The sequence below is a fragment of the Mastomys coucha genome, unplaced genomic scaffold (assembly GCF_008632895.1).
Source record: "Mastomys coucha isolate ucsf_1 unplaced genomic scaffold, UCSF_Mcou_1 pScaffold15, whole genome shotgun sequence".
Lineage (NCBI taxonomy): Eukaryota > Metazoa > Chordata > Mammalia > Rodentia > Muridae > Mastomys > Mastomys coucha.
This window is the reverse complement of record NW_022196897.1, coordinates 15918393-15931747: the sequence shown is the minus strand read 5'-3', so window position 1 is coordinate 15931747 and position 13355 is coordinate 15918393. Positions and strand designations below refer to the sequence as shown.

Here is a 13355-nt window from a genome sequence, read left to right as displayed (position 1 = left end):
AAAAAAAAAAAAAAAAAAAAAAAAAAAGCTTAAAACCTTGAACATCCAGGTTCTGGCTACTACATTAGAAATCACAGCCCTCTGGGAGAATTCACAGAATAAAGCATGCTGGGTCATGCCAAGGGAACACTGCCAGTGGGTTTTCAGGAGTATTACTACCTTTCAAACAGATAGAGGTGCCTAGAAACACAGGGCATCCCTGAGGTACTTCTGAAGCCAAAAGATACTGGTACTTACCCAGGTGAATTCCCAGTTCAGTATCATTCATAGATATCAATAAGATATCTGATTCCCATCTCTTATGCCTGGTGGCAGCTCACCTCAAAGGCTGAGCCTTAACCATCCCCTTCCACTCCCTAAAGGAACCAGTGAGCTGCGGGTGGATCTTGCAGACTTTGAAGGCAAGCATGCCTTTGCCAAGTACAGCTCCTTCCAGATCCAGGGAGAGGCTGAGAAATACAAGCTTATCCTGGGAAACTTCCTTGGCGGTGATGCAGGTGAGCAGCTTGGGGTTTCAGGGGTGGACTGTGAGGTGAGGGCTTCTGAACTACTCTGGGAGGAGAAGGGCCTGCTTTTCATCTTCCCCTGGTGGCCTTGTGCCATGAGCCTAGGGATGACATCAGCAAAATACTATTATCTGCATCTTTAGGCCGTGTGAGTACCATGAGATGCAGACTGTTAGCACTTCCAGGGCCCACAGCCAGCTCCATTGCATAGTCATTGAGGACCACTGACTACTATGTCTGACGACGTCAGAAGGAGATGGTCATCTCTCCCTGGGTGCTACAGCCTTGTTTCTCTGCAAAGAAAGAACAACATATTTGGGACCCTGAGTTAGCCAGTCTTCCATCTCTGTGACAGAGAACTCAAGGAAGTAAACTCAGAAGGAAGACTAATTTTAGCCTGTGGTTTCATCCTTAGTCACTTGGACCCAAGGTGAGGTCACGGTGGAAGTCTGTAGTGAAATGAAGCCTCTCATTCTAGGGCCAACAGGAAGCAAAGAAAGGGGCTGAAAGGAGCACTCTCCAAAGACCTACCTGTCCTAGCAATCCTCTGCTTCTAGCCAGGCCCTGCCTTCCCAGTCTCACCATTCCTGACAGGCTACTAGGAATCTATCAGTGACTAACCCACTGAGGCCTCAGCCCTCCCAGTCCAATCACCTGACCCCCAAACAGTGCTTGTACTTGACTAAGCCTTCAGCCTACAATGCTTTTGGGGGACATTTCATCTCCAAACCACAGCAGCTCTTATTTTCCAGAAGGACTTGTGGTTTGGAAGTGCATCTTATAGAGTACACCCTACAGCAATATGAACCTGGGGACAGTGGATTGGAGAGGTTCCCAGTGTGATGCTGGGAACCGTGGGGGCATGATCACACCTGTTTAGCTGCCGAACTCAAAGCTAAGTGAGGCAGGCCACATTCTCAGGGGCTTTGATGGTGACAGCTCTGAAATGTATGCACCCGCTTTGCACCATATAACCTTGAACTTTTAGAAGAAAAAACAAAGCAGGCAGTGCTTTGACCATGCTCTGTGGGTGGAGAACCTGAGGCTGTTAGAAGCTCCTTGTGAGCTTTATGTCCAGTAAGGAAGTGGAACAGGATGAACCCTAGAGACCTGGAAGCCTGAAGCCATTCAGTACCTACTGAAAGACAGCCAGAGCAAGAAAGAAGTCAAGAGACGTCCTAGAGAGATGCAGGCTACAGGAGAAAGAGAGCCAGTCCTGGTGGTGTTGTGCAGAGGGTTCAGATAGTGTGGTTAGGGAGAGAGATACCGATGGCCACTGGGACTTGCTGGACCAGGAGGAGATGGTCATATCTCATACATACTCTCTCCCAAGGCTTGTGTAGCTGGGTGCCTCACCTTGATCTCAACTGATTAATCCTCCAATCGAGGATAGGAAAATCACAGGTGGGAGATGGGCTGTCTAGAGGGAGTCTAGCATCTATGTGATGTATGTTCTTTCTGAACAGGTGACTCCCTGACTTTACATAACAACAAGTTCTTCTCCACCAAAGACCAAGACAATGACCAGAGCTCTTCCAGCTGTGCCAAGAAATACCATGGAGCCTGGTGGTACGCTCAGTGCCACATTTCCAACCTGAATGGCCTCTACCTTAGGGGTCCCCATGAGAGCTTTGCCAATGGTGTCAATTGGAAGTCATGGAGAGGATACAACTACAGCTATAAGGTTTCTGAGATGAAGGTGCGGCTCCTCTAGCACCCCACACGGGGAGCACCCCTCCCAGACTCTTTCGTCTTCACTGCCAGCTAAGGAAGAAGTATTCCTACCCCACTGCGCTCTGCCCATTGCCCACAGTCCACACAGCCCATGACCTCTGACCTGGTTTTCTTCACATGCCTATATTCTCACCACAAAGGAAAATTGCATTTCCAAAAGCTGCTTGTTCTCTGACAGACAGGTGTCTGTGGTTTCCTTGTGTGTGTGTGTGTGTGTGTGTTACTTTTGAATAGTCACCGTATCTGAATCATCCAGCAGTGTTGTCTATGAACTTTACAGTCAGGAAGGGTTGGAAAGCCCATTTATAGACACAGAGGAAAAGAGGCAATGCAGTATCCCCTTGTGACATCTGCCTCTAACCCCCTGCTCTGCCACTACCATAAGTGACTTGTCCCCATTCCAGCTCTCATGTTTCCTCATGGCTCACAGCAATTTACGTGGCCATTAAAAAGTCACCTTGGTACTAGAAAGAGCACTCCTAAGAGGCTGGGAGCACACAGGAGCCCTTCTGCTCTCTATGTAAGAGCTTCTGTGAGCCAGCACTTCTCTTGACTAGCAGACGTGGTGACCACTGTGCCTAGAGTTCCTGAGACACGTGCTTGACGTGCCTGAGGGGAAGATGCAGAGGGCCCTGCCTCCCCCAGGGCACAAGTAAAAACCACAGCTCTAACTGACAGGGCTGAGGGGGTGCAGGGAACAAGGAGAGGTGCTCCTCACAGACTAGGACTAGATTCTCCCTAGGACTCAAGGGGGTCTGAGCAGGAGGAAGAGAAAGTTGGGTATTCAAAGTAAACCATCTGCTTATCAGGCACAAAGAAGGAAAATAAGGGCCCAGGAGGAGAGTATTTCTCTACAAAATCAGGCTTACTGATTCAGTAAACCCTTTGCCTCTGCTTCAACATACAGGCACACATTCAGTGGTTTAAAACAACAGTCCTGTTGCCCACAGTTCCTAAGCTAATAAGACTTGTAGAAAGTCAGCACGCTGATGTTCTCTCCCCTGCTGCCCTAGAGAGCCTGACCCCTACCTCCTCCAGCTTCCTTGACACCCTGGCTTCCTTGTCCAGCTTCAAAGATAGCAGCAGCTATCAATCTGTCCTGTCTGTCGCTTAGAGTGGGTCTCCATTTCTGACTGGAGTTATATATGGTCTGCTTAGAAAAGCCAGAGACCGCATAGATCTTAGGGAGTCAGCCCAGTTGTTCCCTGGAAACTGTTTAAAGTTCCAGACATCAGGCAAGAAGTCTTCAGCAGAGGGCCTATTACACATCCCATTAAAATCAAAACAGAAAACCAACCAGGACTGAGGATGTACCTCAGTTTGTAGAGTGCTTGACTAGTGCGCACATTCTGGATTTGAGTATTGCATAAACAGGGTGTGGTGGTGCACACTTGTATCTGAGCATTCAGGAGATGAAGACAGGAAGATCTGAAGTTCACAGCCGTGTCAGGTTCAAAGCCAGCCTGAGGTTCATGAGCCCCTATCTCAAACAAAGAAGCAAACAGCAGCAGCAAAAAGAGTTGCATTGGCGGCCGAGGACGGGTTCCCACATGGGGTTCCTAGTGCTAGGGTGGCCTCAGGGAAAGCAGCAGAAGTAATGAGGCAGACTGTGGAGTCCAGGCATTGTGGGCAGTTTAGGACCATTAGTTATGCTTTAAGGGGAGTTGACAGGCAGGGGGCTGGGTCTGAACTGGGGGTCCTAGTGCCTGTGTGGCCTCTTGGAGAACAGCCAGAATTGTGGGCCAGAGTATGGAGCCCAGACATGGCGTGCAGTTTGGAGGTTTTGGGTATGGTTTAAGGGGAGTTGGTGAGCAGAGGGCGGAGTCTCACTGGGTTCTCTAGTGCCAGTGTGCCTCTGGGCCCAAAAATGGACATGCTTTAAGGAGAGTGGGTGGGCAAATGACGGTGACTTACCTTGGGTTCCTAGTGCCAGGGTGGCCTTGGGGGAAAAGCAGCCAGAGTTGAATACTACTAAGCCAGGCCATGGTGGGCAGTGTAGGGCTCTTGGCTGTGCTTTAAGGCTAGTTGGCAGGCGCAGGGTGTGGTTCTACCTGGGATCCCAGGTGGAAATGTGGACTCCAGCAAAGCAGCCAGAGGTGTGGGCCAGAATATGAAGCCTAGGGCAAGAGTTTTTAATTCCAGGATGGCCTTTTTGAAAATAACCCAAATAGTGGGTCTATATGTGGCTCCCAGGAGATAGGGTGCATTTCAGTGCTTTGGGGTATGCTTTAAGTTTGGTGTTTGTGGACAGAGTAGTGGGTCATATCTTGGGTCCCTGGTGCCAGTGTGGCCTCAGAGAAATCATCTAGATTGAGGACCTGAATATGGACCTAGCAACACCATTTAATAATAACAGCAAAATCTCAACAGGTCAGTAAAAACGTGAGTTTTGGCTGGAGGTGTAGCTTGGTGGTAGAGAACTTGCCTAGTATGCCCAGAAACTGAGTTCTAAAGGCAGCATTGAACAACACAAGAAGGCATAGATTTGAGCAAATGCCTCACAAACTTGATTCTGATATATTTGTCAAAAGGCTGCAAATAATTTAGACTTCTAAAAACACCCTCATATTTGTAAAAAAAAAAGTTTCAATTTGTTTACAAAAGTTATATTTATCAGAGAAATGCAAATCATAACCACATGAGGTGCTAATACAGACTACTGCTCATTTAAGCTCCTCAATAAGAAAGACCATGTTTGAGGGGCGAGGCATCTGCTCACCAGTAGAAGCATCCAGAAGGCTGTGGCCAATCAGAACACAGTGAAGGTGGCTGATGTCATGGAAGGACTCAGCCCTGATCTCACACTCACAGGCATCCTTCATGGCATGGAGGCACCATTGTGGCTACAGGAGACATGGCCAGGGACTAAAGACCCTCAGCTCAGAGCAAATCCCAGCTCAGCACTAGGAGAATGCACCAAGCCCCACAAAGGCTGCAGCTCCATAGAATTCTCCTCAGCAGCAACAGACGGCAGCTGTCTGCATCACAAGAGGTGGGGGTCACTGACATCATAGAGTGTATTTTAATTAGTGATTAATGTATGTATGTACGTATGTTTGTGTGTGAGTATGCATGTATGCACATGTGTTTGCAGGTGCATGCTGAGGACAGAAGAAGACATTGACTCCCTGGGAGCTGGAGTTACATGCATTTGTGGTTTGTGTAGTTTGGTTCATGGGTGCTGGAACCCAAACCCTGGTCTTCATGATTGCACAGATCAAACTTTTAATCTTGAATCTATATCTTTAGTCTTTCAGATAGCAATTTTTTAATGCAGTCCACTTTTACTATGCATAAGCATATTCAAATTGCCCCATTTTACTTTCACTTACTTATTTACTTAGTGTGTGTATGTGTGTAGGAGCTACACATGCATATTAATTCAGAGGTGAGTCTAGAGTGCTAGTCTTCAGTCATCCTACACATTATGTATTAGTTTGTCTGTCTGTCAGTCAGTCTGTCTGTCTATTTATAAATCTATCTATATATAGATATGTATCTATAGAAATATAACTATCTATACATAGATAGTTATATAGATATATAGAGAGATAGTTATAGAGATATAGAGATAGATATACAGCTATGTAGTGGGATGATGATGTAGATATATAGGTATATAGATGATTAGATAAAGATAGGTCATAGATACATACATAGATACATAGATATATAAACATGTAGATGATATAGATGATACAGCTAATATACAGGTGTATAGGTATAATTTGAGACAGCATCTCTTGTTAAGACCTGGGGCTTGCTGGTTAGGCCTGGCTGACTGGTCAGCAAACTCCAGGAATTCTTTTGTCTCTTCCTCCTTCTTTTGTCTAATCCTCTGGGATTAGAGTGACACTCTACCAGACCCACTTAAAATGGTTTTTGGATTTGTTTATTTTCCTATTTTCTATGTATGAGTGTTGTATGTCTATGTACCACATGCATGCTGGAAGAGGGCATCAGATCCCCTGGGACTGGGGATGGGGTGGGTTCTGGGAATTGAACTTGGATGCAACCAGTGCTCTTAACTGATGATCCATCTTTCTAGCCCATGCACCCATTTTACATGGGTTCTGGGTACTTAATTCAGTCCTCCTGTTCTCAAGGCAAGCACTGGCTAGCTGAGCATCTCCTGTAAGTTAGTGTAGCTAATATTTTCATCTGTTGTAGCATTCTTCACTGGCAACTGATTTTTTTTTTTTTGGCATCTTATTTTGATTTACTTGATTGTTTTTGTGCAGTGCTGAGGATAGACCCTAGGTCCTTGGATGTGTGAGGTAGAGGATGTTCTCCCAATTCACACCTAAAGACCTGGCATTTGGACTATGCACGCTCAATTTGATAGATTCGTTTTCACCGGAAAGTTAGATGAAAGCCTTGTTCCTCAGGTAAAGAACCCCTCTCCCCCGTGTGAAAGTCTGATTTCTACTCTTGTGTTTTTGGTTTTTTGTTTTTGGGGTTTTTTTTTTTATATTTAAAACATTTTAATTCTATTCTTGTTTATGTGACTAAGGATTTTTTACAAGTTGATTAACTCTCCCGAACCTTAGCACCTTTCATTTGTCCACTCAAACAGTATATCTCAGAAAAAGGTTAAATGACATGCTGTATGTGTATGTGCCTAACAGTTATTATTGTAGAATTTAATGTGGTTACGGTTATTTAACAAATTTAGATACCTAATGGTAAATTATCCCCAGAATATAACCTAGCCAACTGTTGTGATGTTACCAACAAGTCCTACAGAGTTAGAATTTTAGTAGTTCAAAGGTCTTTGAAAGAATTTAAGTGAATATTTGACACTTGTTATAGATATAGAATTCTGTTAAGTAATGGAGAACAATCAATGACTTTGTTATTCAAGAGCAATTAATGCCTGAAAGAAAATGTTTGCTGTCTTCAAATGCTATCATTCCCACTTAAATACCTTTTCTTCAATTGACTTATGTTTTTTTATTGATTTAAGTTTTATTGCATTATGAGAGATACATGATTTCAATTTATCTGAATTTGTTAACATTTAAAAACATATTTTAAGTAAATAGAATTAAATCACATTCTTGTTTCCCTTTTGTACCCCAACTCCTCCCAGAGACCCCCCTTCAATACCTGCAATACCTTTTTGTCATATTCTTTAAAATTCATAAAATGTTATATCAATAAGAATGAGCATTATAAAAGTTGTTTGATATAAAACAACAATCAATTTAACAATCTTATGTAGATGCTTGTCTACAGAAACACTGAAAATACATACGTTTTTCTCACTATAAATGTTAAATAATTCCAAATATAGATGGAAAACACCAACATAAGGAGCAAAACTACACTCCAGAAGAAGCAAGAAAGTAATCTTTCAAGCAAATCCACACAAACCGGGCAGTGGTGGCACACGCCTTTAATCCCAGCACTTGGGAGGCAGAGGCGGGCGGATTTCTGAGTTCGAGGCCAGCCTGGTCTACAGAGTGAGTTCCAGGACACCCAGGGCTATACAGAGAAACTCTGTCTCAAAACAAAACAAAACAAAACAAAACAAAACAAAAAAACCAAATCCACACAAACCTAATTCCACCTATTACAACAAAAACAGGAAGTACCTTAGTTTTTCTTAATATCTTAATATGAAAATTAATAATACCAACATATCCTAATAGATTGAAATCCAAAAATATGAGGTATTAGAAATTTGTTGACTGTCATCCAATTGTCTCTCTAATTTGGTAATTGGAGAAATAGGTCCAATATTGTACAATACACTTTCTGCTTGTTTGTACATGACAGTGTCTTGCTGGGTTCCACATAATGGTCTTGAAATCATGCTTCTCCTATCTCAGCCTCTCTATTAGTAGTATTGTTTATTTCATGTTTTTACACTATACTATGGTTTTCAGAACAGCTTACATATTTCAAAAGTATTCATACAGCCAAAAGAAACATAGACAATTAACTTGGGAGGTGGCTTGTAAGAGAACAACAAAGAGTGAGACTGAATGCTTTGCTTGATGTTTGTAACTATTGTATCAAGTTTGAAGAAGAGGACTTTATAAGCTACTCTTTCTCTGAGATGAATGCTTTTCCAAATCATCACAGCCAATGAACCAGATTCTTACCCTCACCTAATATCTATGCCACCCTCCAAGCAGAACCACTGTTCATTGCAGTTGGTGAATGACTTTATGGATAGACCATCTTAATATATACACCATTTCTTAAATGAATGTAACCTGTTCTCTGTGGGCTGAGAATAAAGTCACTCACTCAAGTCAATTAACTTTGACCATAGCAGGAAGTCTGTATCCAAAAATTGTGCCTACAATTTATTCCTTGGCCCAGCAGAACTGTCAGCTCTCAGCTTAGCTATGATGGCGGTAAAATCCTTTGGTGATGTGAGGGTCATTGAAATACAGCCTTATTACAATGAACTCCAATGTCTAAAAATTGTTCTTATTTTGGGCTTGTACCATAGTAAGAGTCAATATTTGTGATGTATTATTTTAGAATATACTCTTGCGTTTTTGGTTTTCAGTCTTAAAATGTCTCTTCGAGTCCATCTTTTGGGCCTAGATCTTTGATAGGGACATCACCGTTTGTTCCAGGAAGGTTTGTCATTACATGCTGACACCTGAAGTCTTTGGAGGTCCTGACTCAGTTAGATCAGGACTCTGGGCTATGGGTGTCCTTCTTCTTCAGGGTTGCCTGCCTCCCTGATTTTTTGTATCCCCTGGGTTCCTGCTCCCCTGAGTTCCTGATGCCCCTGGGTGCCTACCCTTCTGGTCCCTGCTCCTTGGGTCCAGTCTCCCCTTGAGTCCCTTTTCCTTCTGGGTCCTTGATCCTTCTGGTTCTCTGTCCTTCTGGGTCTTGTTCATTTGTTTTTAGAAGGACTCTGACCCCTTCTAATTCATTAAGAAATATGGACATCTATACCCTTTATGTTCTAATTTGAAATGTAGTTTAAAGTTTTTTGAAAGGTTTATTTTATGTAGCATTTTGTTTTATCTTATGCATGTGAAATTATTCAAAATTTTATTTTATGTATACATAACCATGAATTTTTATGTAAAATAGTTTGTGGTTTTTATTTCTCAACTTTATAGTTATTTTCCAGGTTACAAGTGTTTGCATATTTAGCTTTTTAAATAGCTATTAACTCACTTGAGGGAAATGGTCATTTTTTTATCGTGGACTTGGACCCTGCACAGATAGCATTCTACATTCATGTATGTGCAGGCTTCTCTCTGCAGTTGAATTTCCTCCTAGGAGTGAATTCTCTGTGAGCATGCTGACTCAGAAAGCATGCACTGTCACGGATGTAGCATCAGCCAACACCATCCTCTGCCAGGCCCCGGTGTAAAGGAAGCAGACATTCTCTGTCACCAGTCTGATCCTCACTGGAGGATGGCTGGGGGACCTGTGGACACGTGGCCTGTGGGGTGTCTATTTGATGTACTGCCACAGGGCTTTTGTGAGTATTTGGTATAGTTGCGTGCACACTCATGCATGCAGAGGCCTGGGGCCAACACTGGGTCTCCTCCTCTATCCCTCTCCACCTTATTTTTAAAGATAGGGTCTCCCACTAAAATTAGCACTTACTGATTGGCTAGACCTGCTTGTCTCCCATCCTCTAGGGAACCTCCTTCTCCTCCCCTTCTCAGCTTCCACACCTTGCCATTTTGCTGAACAATGTGGATAGCCATGTCTGTATCCACAGCCAAGCGTGTCCTGTGATTCCTTCCCAGCTTGGGCCAGGCTTGGTTAGGGTGTTTCTGACCTCAAGTCCCTTATCTTGGCTGCTAACCTGAGCAAACCCCTTTCTGCAGCCCAGTGTGTGGTTTTGATGGCCTGCTGTGAAGGTACTCAGGCCTACACAAAGATCACTTTCTCTGAAAATGTAGTCTCCTTTGTGGGAAGGCCCTACATGTCCAGAGGGACTGTCCTGCCTCTCTTCACAACACTGCCAAGTAGTCTGTGCCTGCAGGCTGCAAAGACTTGGTGGATATGGGTCATGGAAACCTGTGAGCCCATGGTCTGGGTGGACAGGAAATCAGCCCGCAGCATCTCAGGTTTTATTGTGACATGTGGTGACTCTCCCTTCAACCCCACTTAGGGGTTAGGATTCCATACCACAGCAGTGTAAAGCTGTGTGAGGCCTAGCTGCTGGCTTGGGACAGATGGGTTTTCAGATGGTCCCCAGCTCTGCTGCCTTACTGGCTGGGACTCCTGACACATGGCATGGTGGGTGGTGGGTAGGAGGGACAGAATCTCCACAAGGCTCCAGGAATCACATCATCGGTCGCCCCCCACCCATATGTTGCAGGCTGAAGAATCACTATGACAATGACAACCACATAAGTAACTCAGAACCACTAAAGAACAGCAGAGGAACACAGTGGGGGCAGCACTGGCACGAAGCCCAGAGAACTCCAGGCCTGCTCAGAGGGGTGCGTCTCCTCCACTCAGTGTTGCCACCCTCTCAGACGCAGTGCATTTGAACAAAGCACCTGTCACTCTGGGACAGACACAAACTCACTGTAGCTGGTGCCCGGACATGGTCAGAGCAGGACATGGCAAGCAGAGTAGGCCCAACATAGAATCTTTTCCCTCAGCCCCACCCAGGCTCCCCTGAGATAGTCCTCAAGTCAGTGGGATGTGTGCCCTGCCTCCCTCTGTATCTACTGTCCTGAGGCCATCTCCCTGAGATGATCCAGGCTCAGGCAGGAAGAAGTATGTGTGTGTGTGTGTGTGTGTGTGTGTGTGTGTATGTGTGTATGTGTGTGTGTGTGTGTGTGTGTGTGTGTGTGTATTAGGTTATTGTTCACATGAGTAAGTCAGAGGACAAACTCAGGTGTTGTTTCTCTAGAGTCCCCCACTTTTTCTTTTTATTTCTCTTCTTTCTTTCTTTTTTTCTTCCTTCCTTCCTTCCTTCCTTCCTTCCTTCCTTCCTTCCTTCCTTCCTTCTTCCTTCCCTCCCTCCCTCCTTCCCTCCCTTCTTCCTTCCCTCCCTCCCTCTCTCTCTCTTTCTTTCTTTCTTTCCCTTTCTTTCTTTCTTTCTTTCTTTCTTTCCTTCCTTCTTCCTTTTTTTCTTTTTTGAGACATTTTCATTTTCTCTCACTGGCCTGGAATGTGCTGTGGTGGTTTGAATATGCTTGGCTCATGGGAAGTGGCACTATTGGGAGGTATGGCCTTGTAATTGGTGTGGCCTTGTTGGAGGAAGTGTGCCACTGAGTAGGCGGGCTCTGAGGGCTCCTAGTACTCAAGCCCCACCCAGTGCAAAAGAGAGAGTCTCCTGCTGGCTGGATTCCAATGAAGGTGTGTAACTAACTCTCAGCTCCTTCTCTGGTGCCATGCCTACCTGCAGGCTGCCATGCTTCCTGCCTTGATGATAATGGACTGAAGCTCTGAACCGTTAAACCAGTCCTAATTAAATGTCTTCCTTTGTAAGAGCTGCCTTGGCCATGGTGTCTCTTCAGAGTAATGAAACCCTAAGACGTGTGCTAAGTAGGCCTTCTGGCTGGCCAGAGACGTCACAGCCCAGCACTGGAATCACAAGTGTATGCCACCATGCCTGGCTCTTTACATGTTTCTGGGAACTGAACTCAAGTCCCTTAGGTTTGCATGGCAGCACTCTAGCTATCTCCCAGCCCCGAGGGAATTTTACAGCAAGGCCGAGTCACTGTAAAAACGCTGGATACTCTCATTCTCCAAGAATCTGGAAATGTGCAGATTTTCCATCACTGAAAGCCCTTGGCCCCCTTCAGCTGGCTTTGTTCCTACTTGCCAACTGCTAAGCTCTTCTTTTCCTTGTAACACCTAGCCAGGCCGCCAAGAAAAATAAACACATTCTGTTAGAATCCTGTTTTTCCAGCTCTCCCCTGGGAGCCTTAAAGGATGTTCCACGCATCCGCCCTCAAAGTTGTTGTAGGCAACACATTGATCAGACATGAGCCTTCTGCCACACAGCCCACTATCAGCATTGAGGTTGGGCTGTACATTGAAAGCAAAAAGAGACCTATTATGGATTCCTCCATGAATTAGCAAGAGAGCAAATGGGCATTGTGACAGAAACCCCAGGGTCACCATTGCATTGCCCCCAGTACTGACAGAGGGCCTTGGGATTTTCTACATGGGGCCCAAAAGACTCAGGAGCTGTTAAGTGTCGGCTGACCATCTGAAAACTGAACATCCATAGTGTGTCCCAGTCTACTGCCTGCCTGATGGGTTTAGAAATGTGTCCTTCCCACAGGAAGAGAACTAAAGGTCAAAGTGAGCACATGGCATTGTTCTGTATGAAGACATCACCCACAAACATTGTTGACCTGAAAGTCCCCTGGCATGATGGGAGAGGGGCTGTATAAAGTTACAGCCTCCTCCCTGTGAGTGGGTGCTCTGGGTGTGGACTGGAATGTGAACTGTCTATATTTGCACTCAAACTGTGAAGTGCAGGGGCTGGAGAGAGAGAGAGAGAGAGAGAGAGAGAGAGCTCCACGGGTGAAGTGCTTGCTGGGTACACACGAGGCCCTGAGTCAAGTTCCCAGCATCCATGTAAGATTCAGGCACGATGGCGTATGCTTGTAATCTCAGTGCTGAGGGAGCAGAGGTAGGAAGACCTCCTGGTGCTCCCTGACCAGCCAGTCTAGCTGAGAGAGAAAGAAGCAAGCTCCAGGGACCATGAGAGATCCTGTCTCAAAAAGTAAGGTGGGGAACAAAGGAAGACATCTAACATTGACTTCTGATCTTCTCATGTGCACACTTCAGCAAGTGCACTAGCACACACATGTGCATACACATGCATACACCACACACACATACATGTACACACACACACACACACACTCACACACATTTAGAAATGCACTCAAGCCTGATAGGTGGAGAGGGCATCCTGACTCTGGAGGATTGTGGGAAAAACTTAGGCCAGGCTGGTTAAAACAAAACAAAACAAAACAACAACAAAAACAAAAAACAGCTCATACTTCTGCCCTGCTAAGCTTCCAGTTGGAAAGTTTGTGGGGTGCTGCTATAAAATGCTCTCTTGTCTTGGGGAGAGCATTGCAGAAGACTCATAGAAGCAGGACAGTTCCTCAGGACTCTCAGGAGGGCTCGGTGCTTGTGGGTGCT

General features: G+C 45.0%; 1 protein-coding gene across 1 annotated transcript in view; it reads left to right on the top strand.

Annotated features, from left to right (window-relative positions):
* The window catches only part of LOC116091910 (ficolin-2), a 7854-nt gene extending 5437 nt beyond the window's left edge, over positions 1 to 2417 (top strand). The window contains exons 8-9 of the mRNA XM_031373343.1: positions 363 to 497; positions 1973 to 2417. Coding sequence (XP_031229203.1) covers positions 363 to 497; positions 1973 to 2220 — 383 coding nt within the window. The 3' untranslated portion in view covers positions 2221 to 2417. The remainder of the gene's footprint in view (positions 1 to 362; positions 498 to 1972) is intronic.
* Positions 2418 to 13355: the final 10938 nt, after the last annotated feature.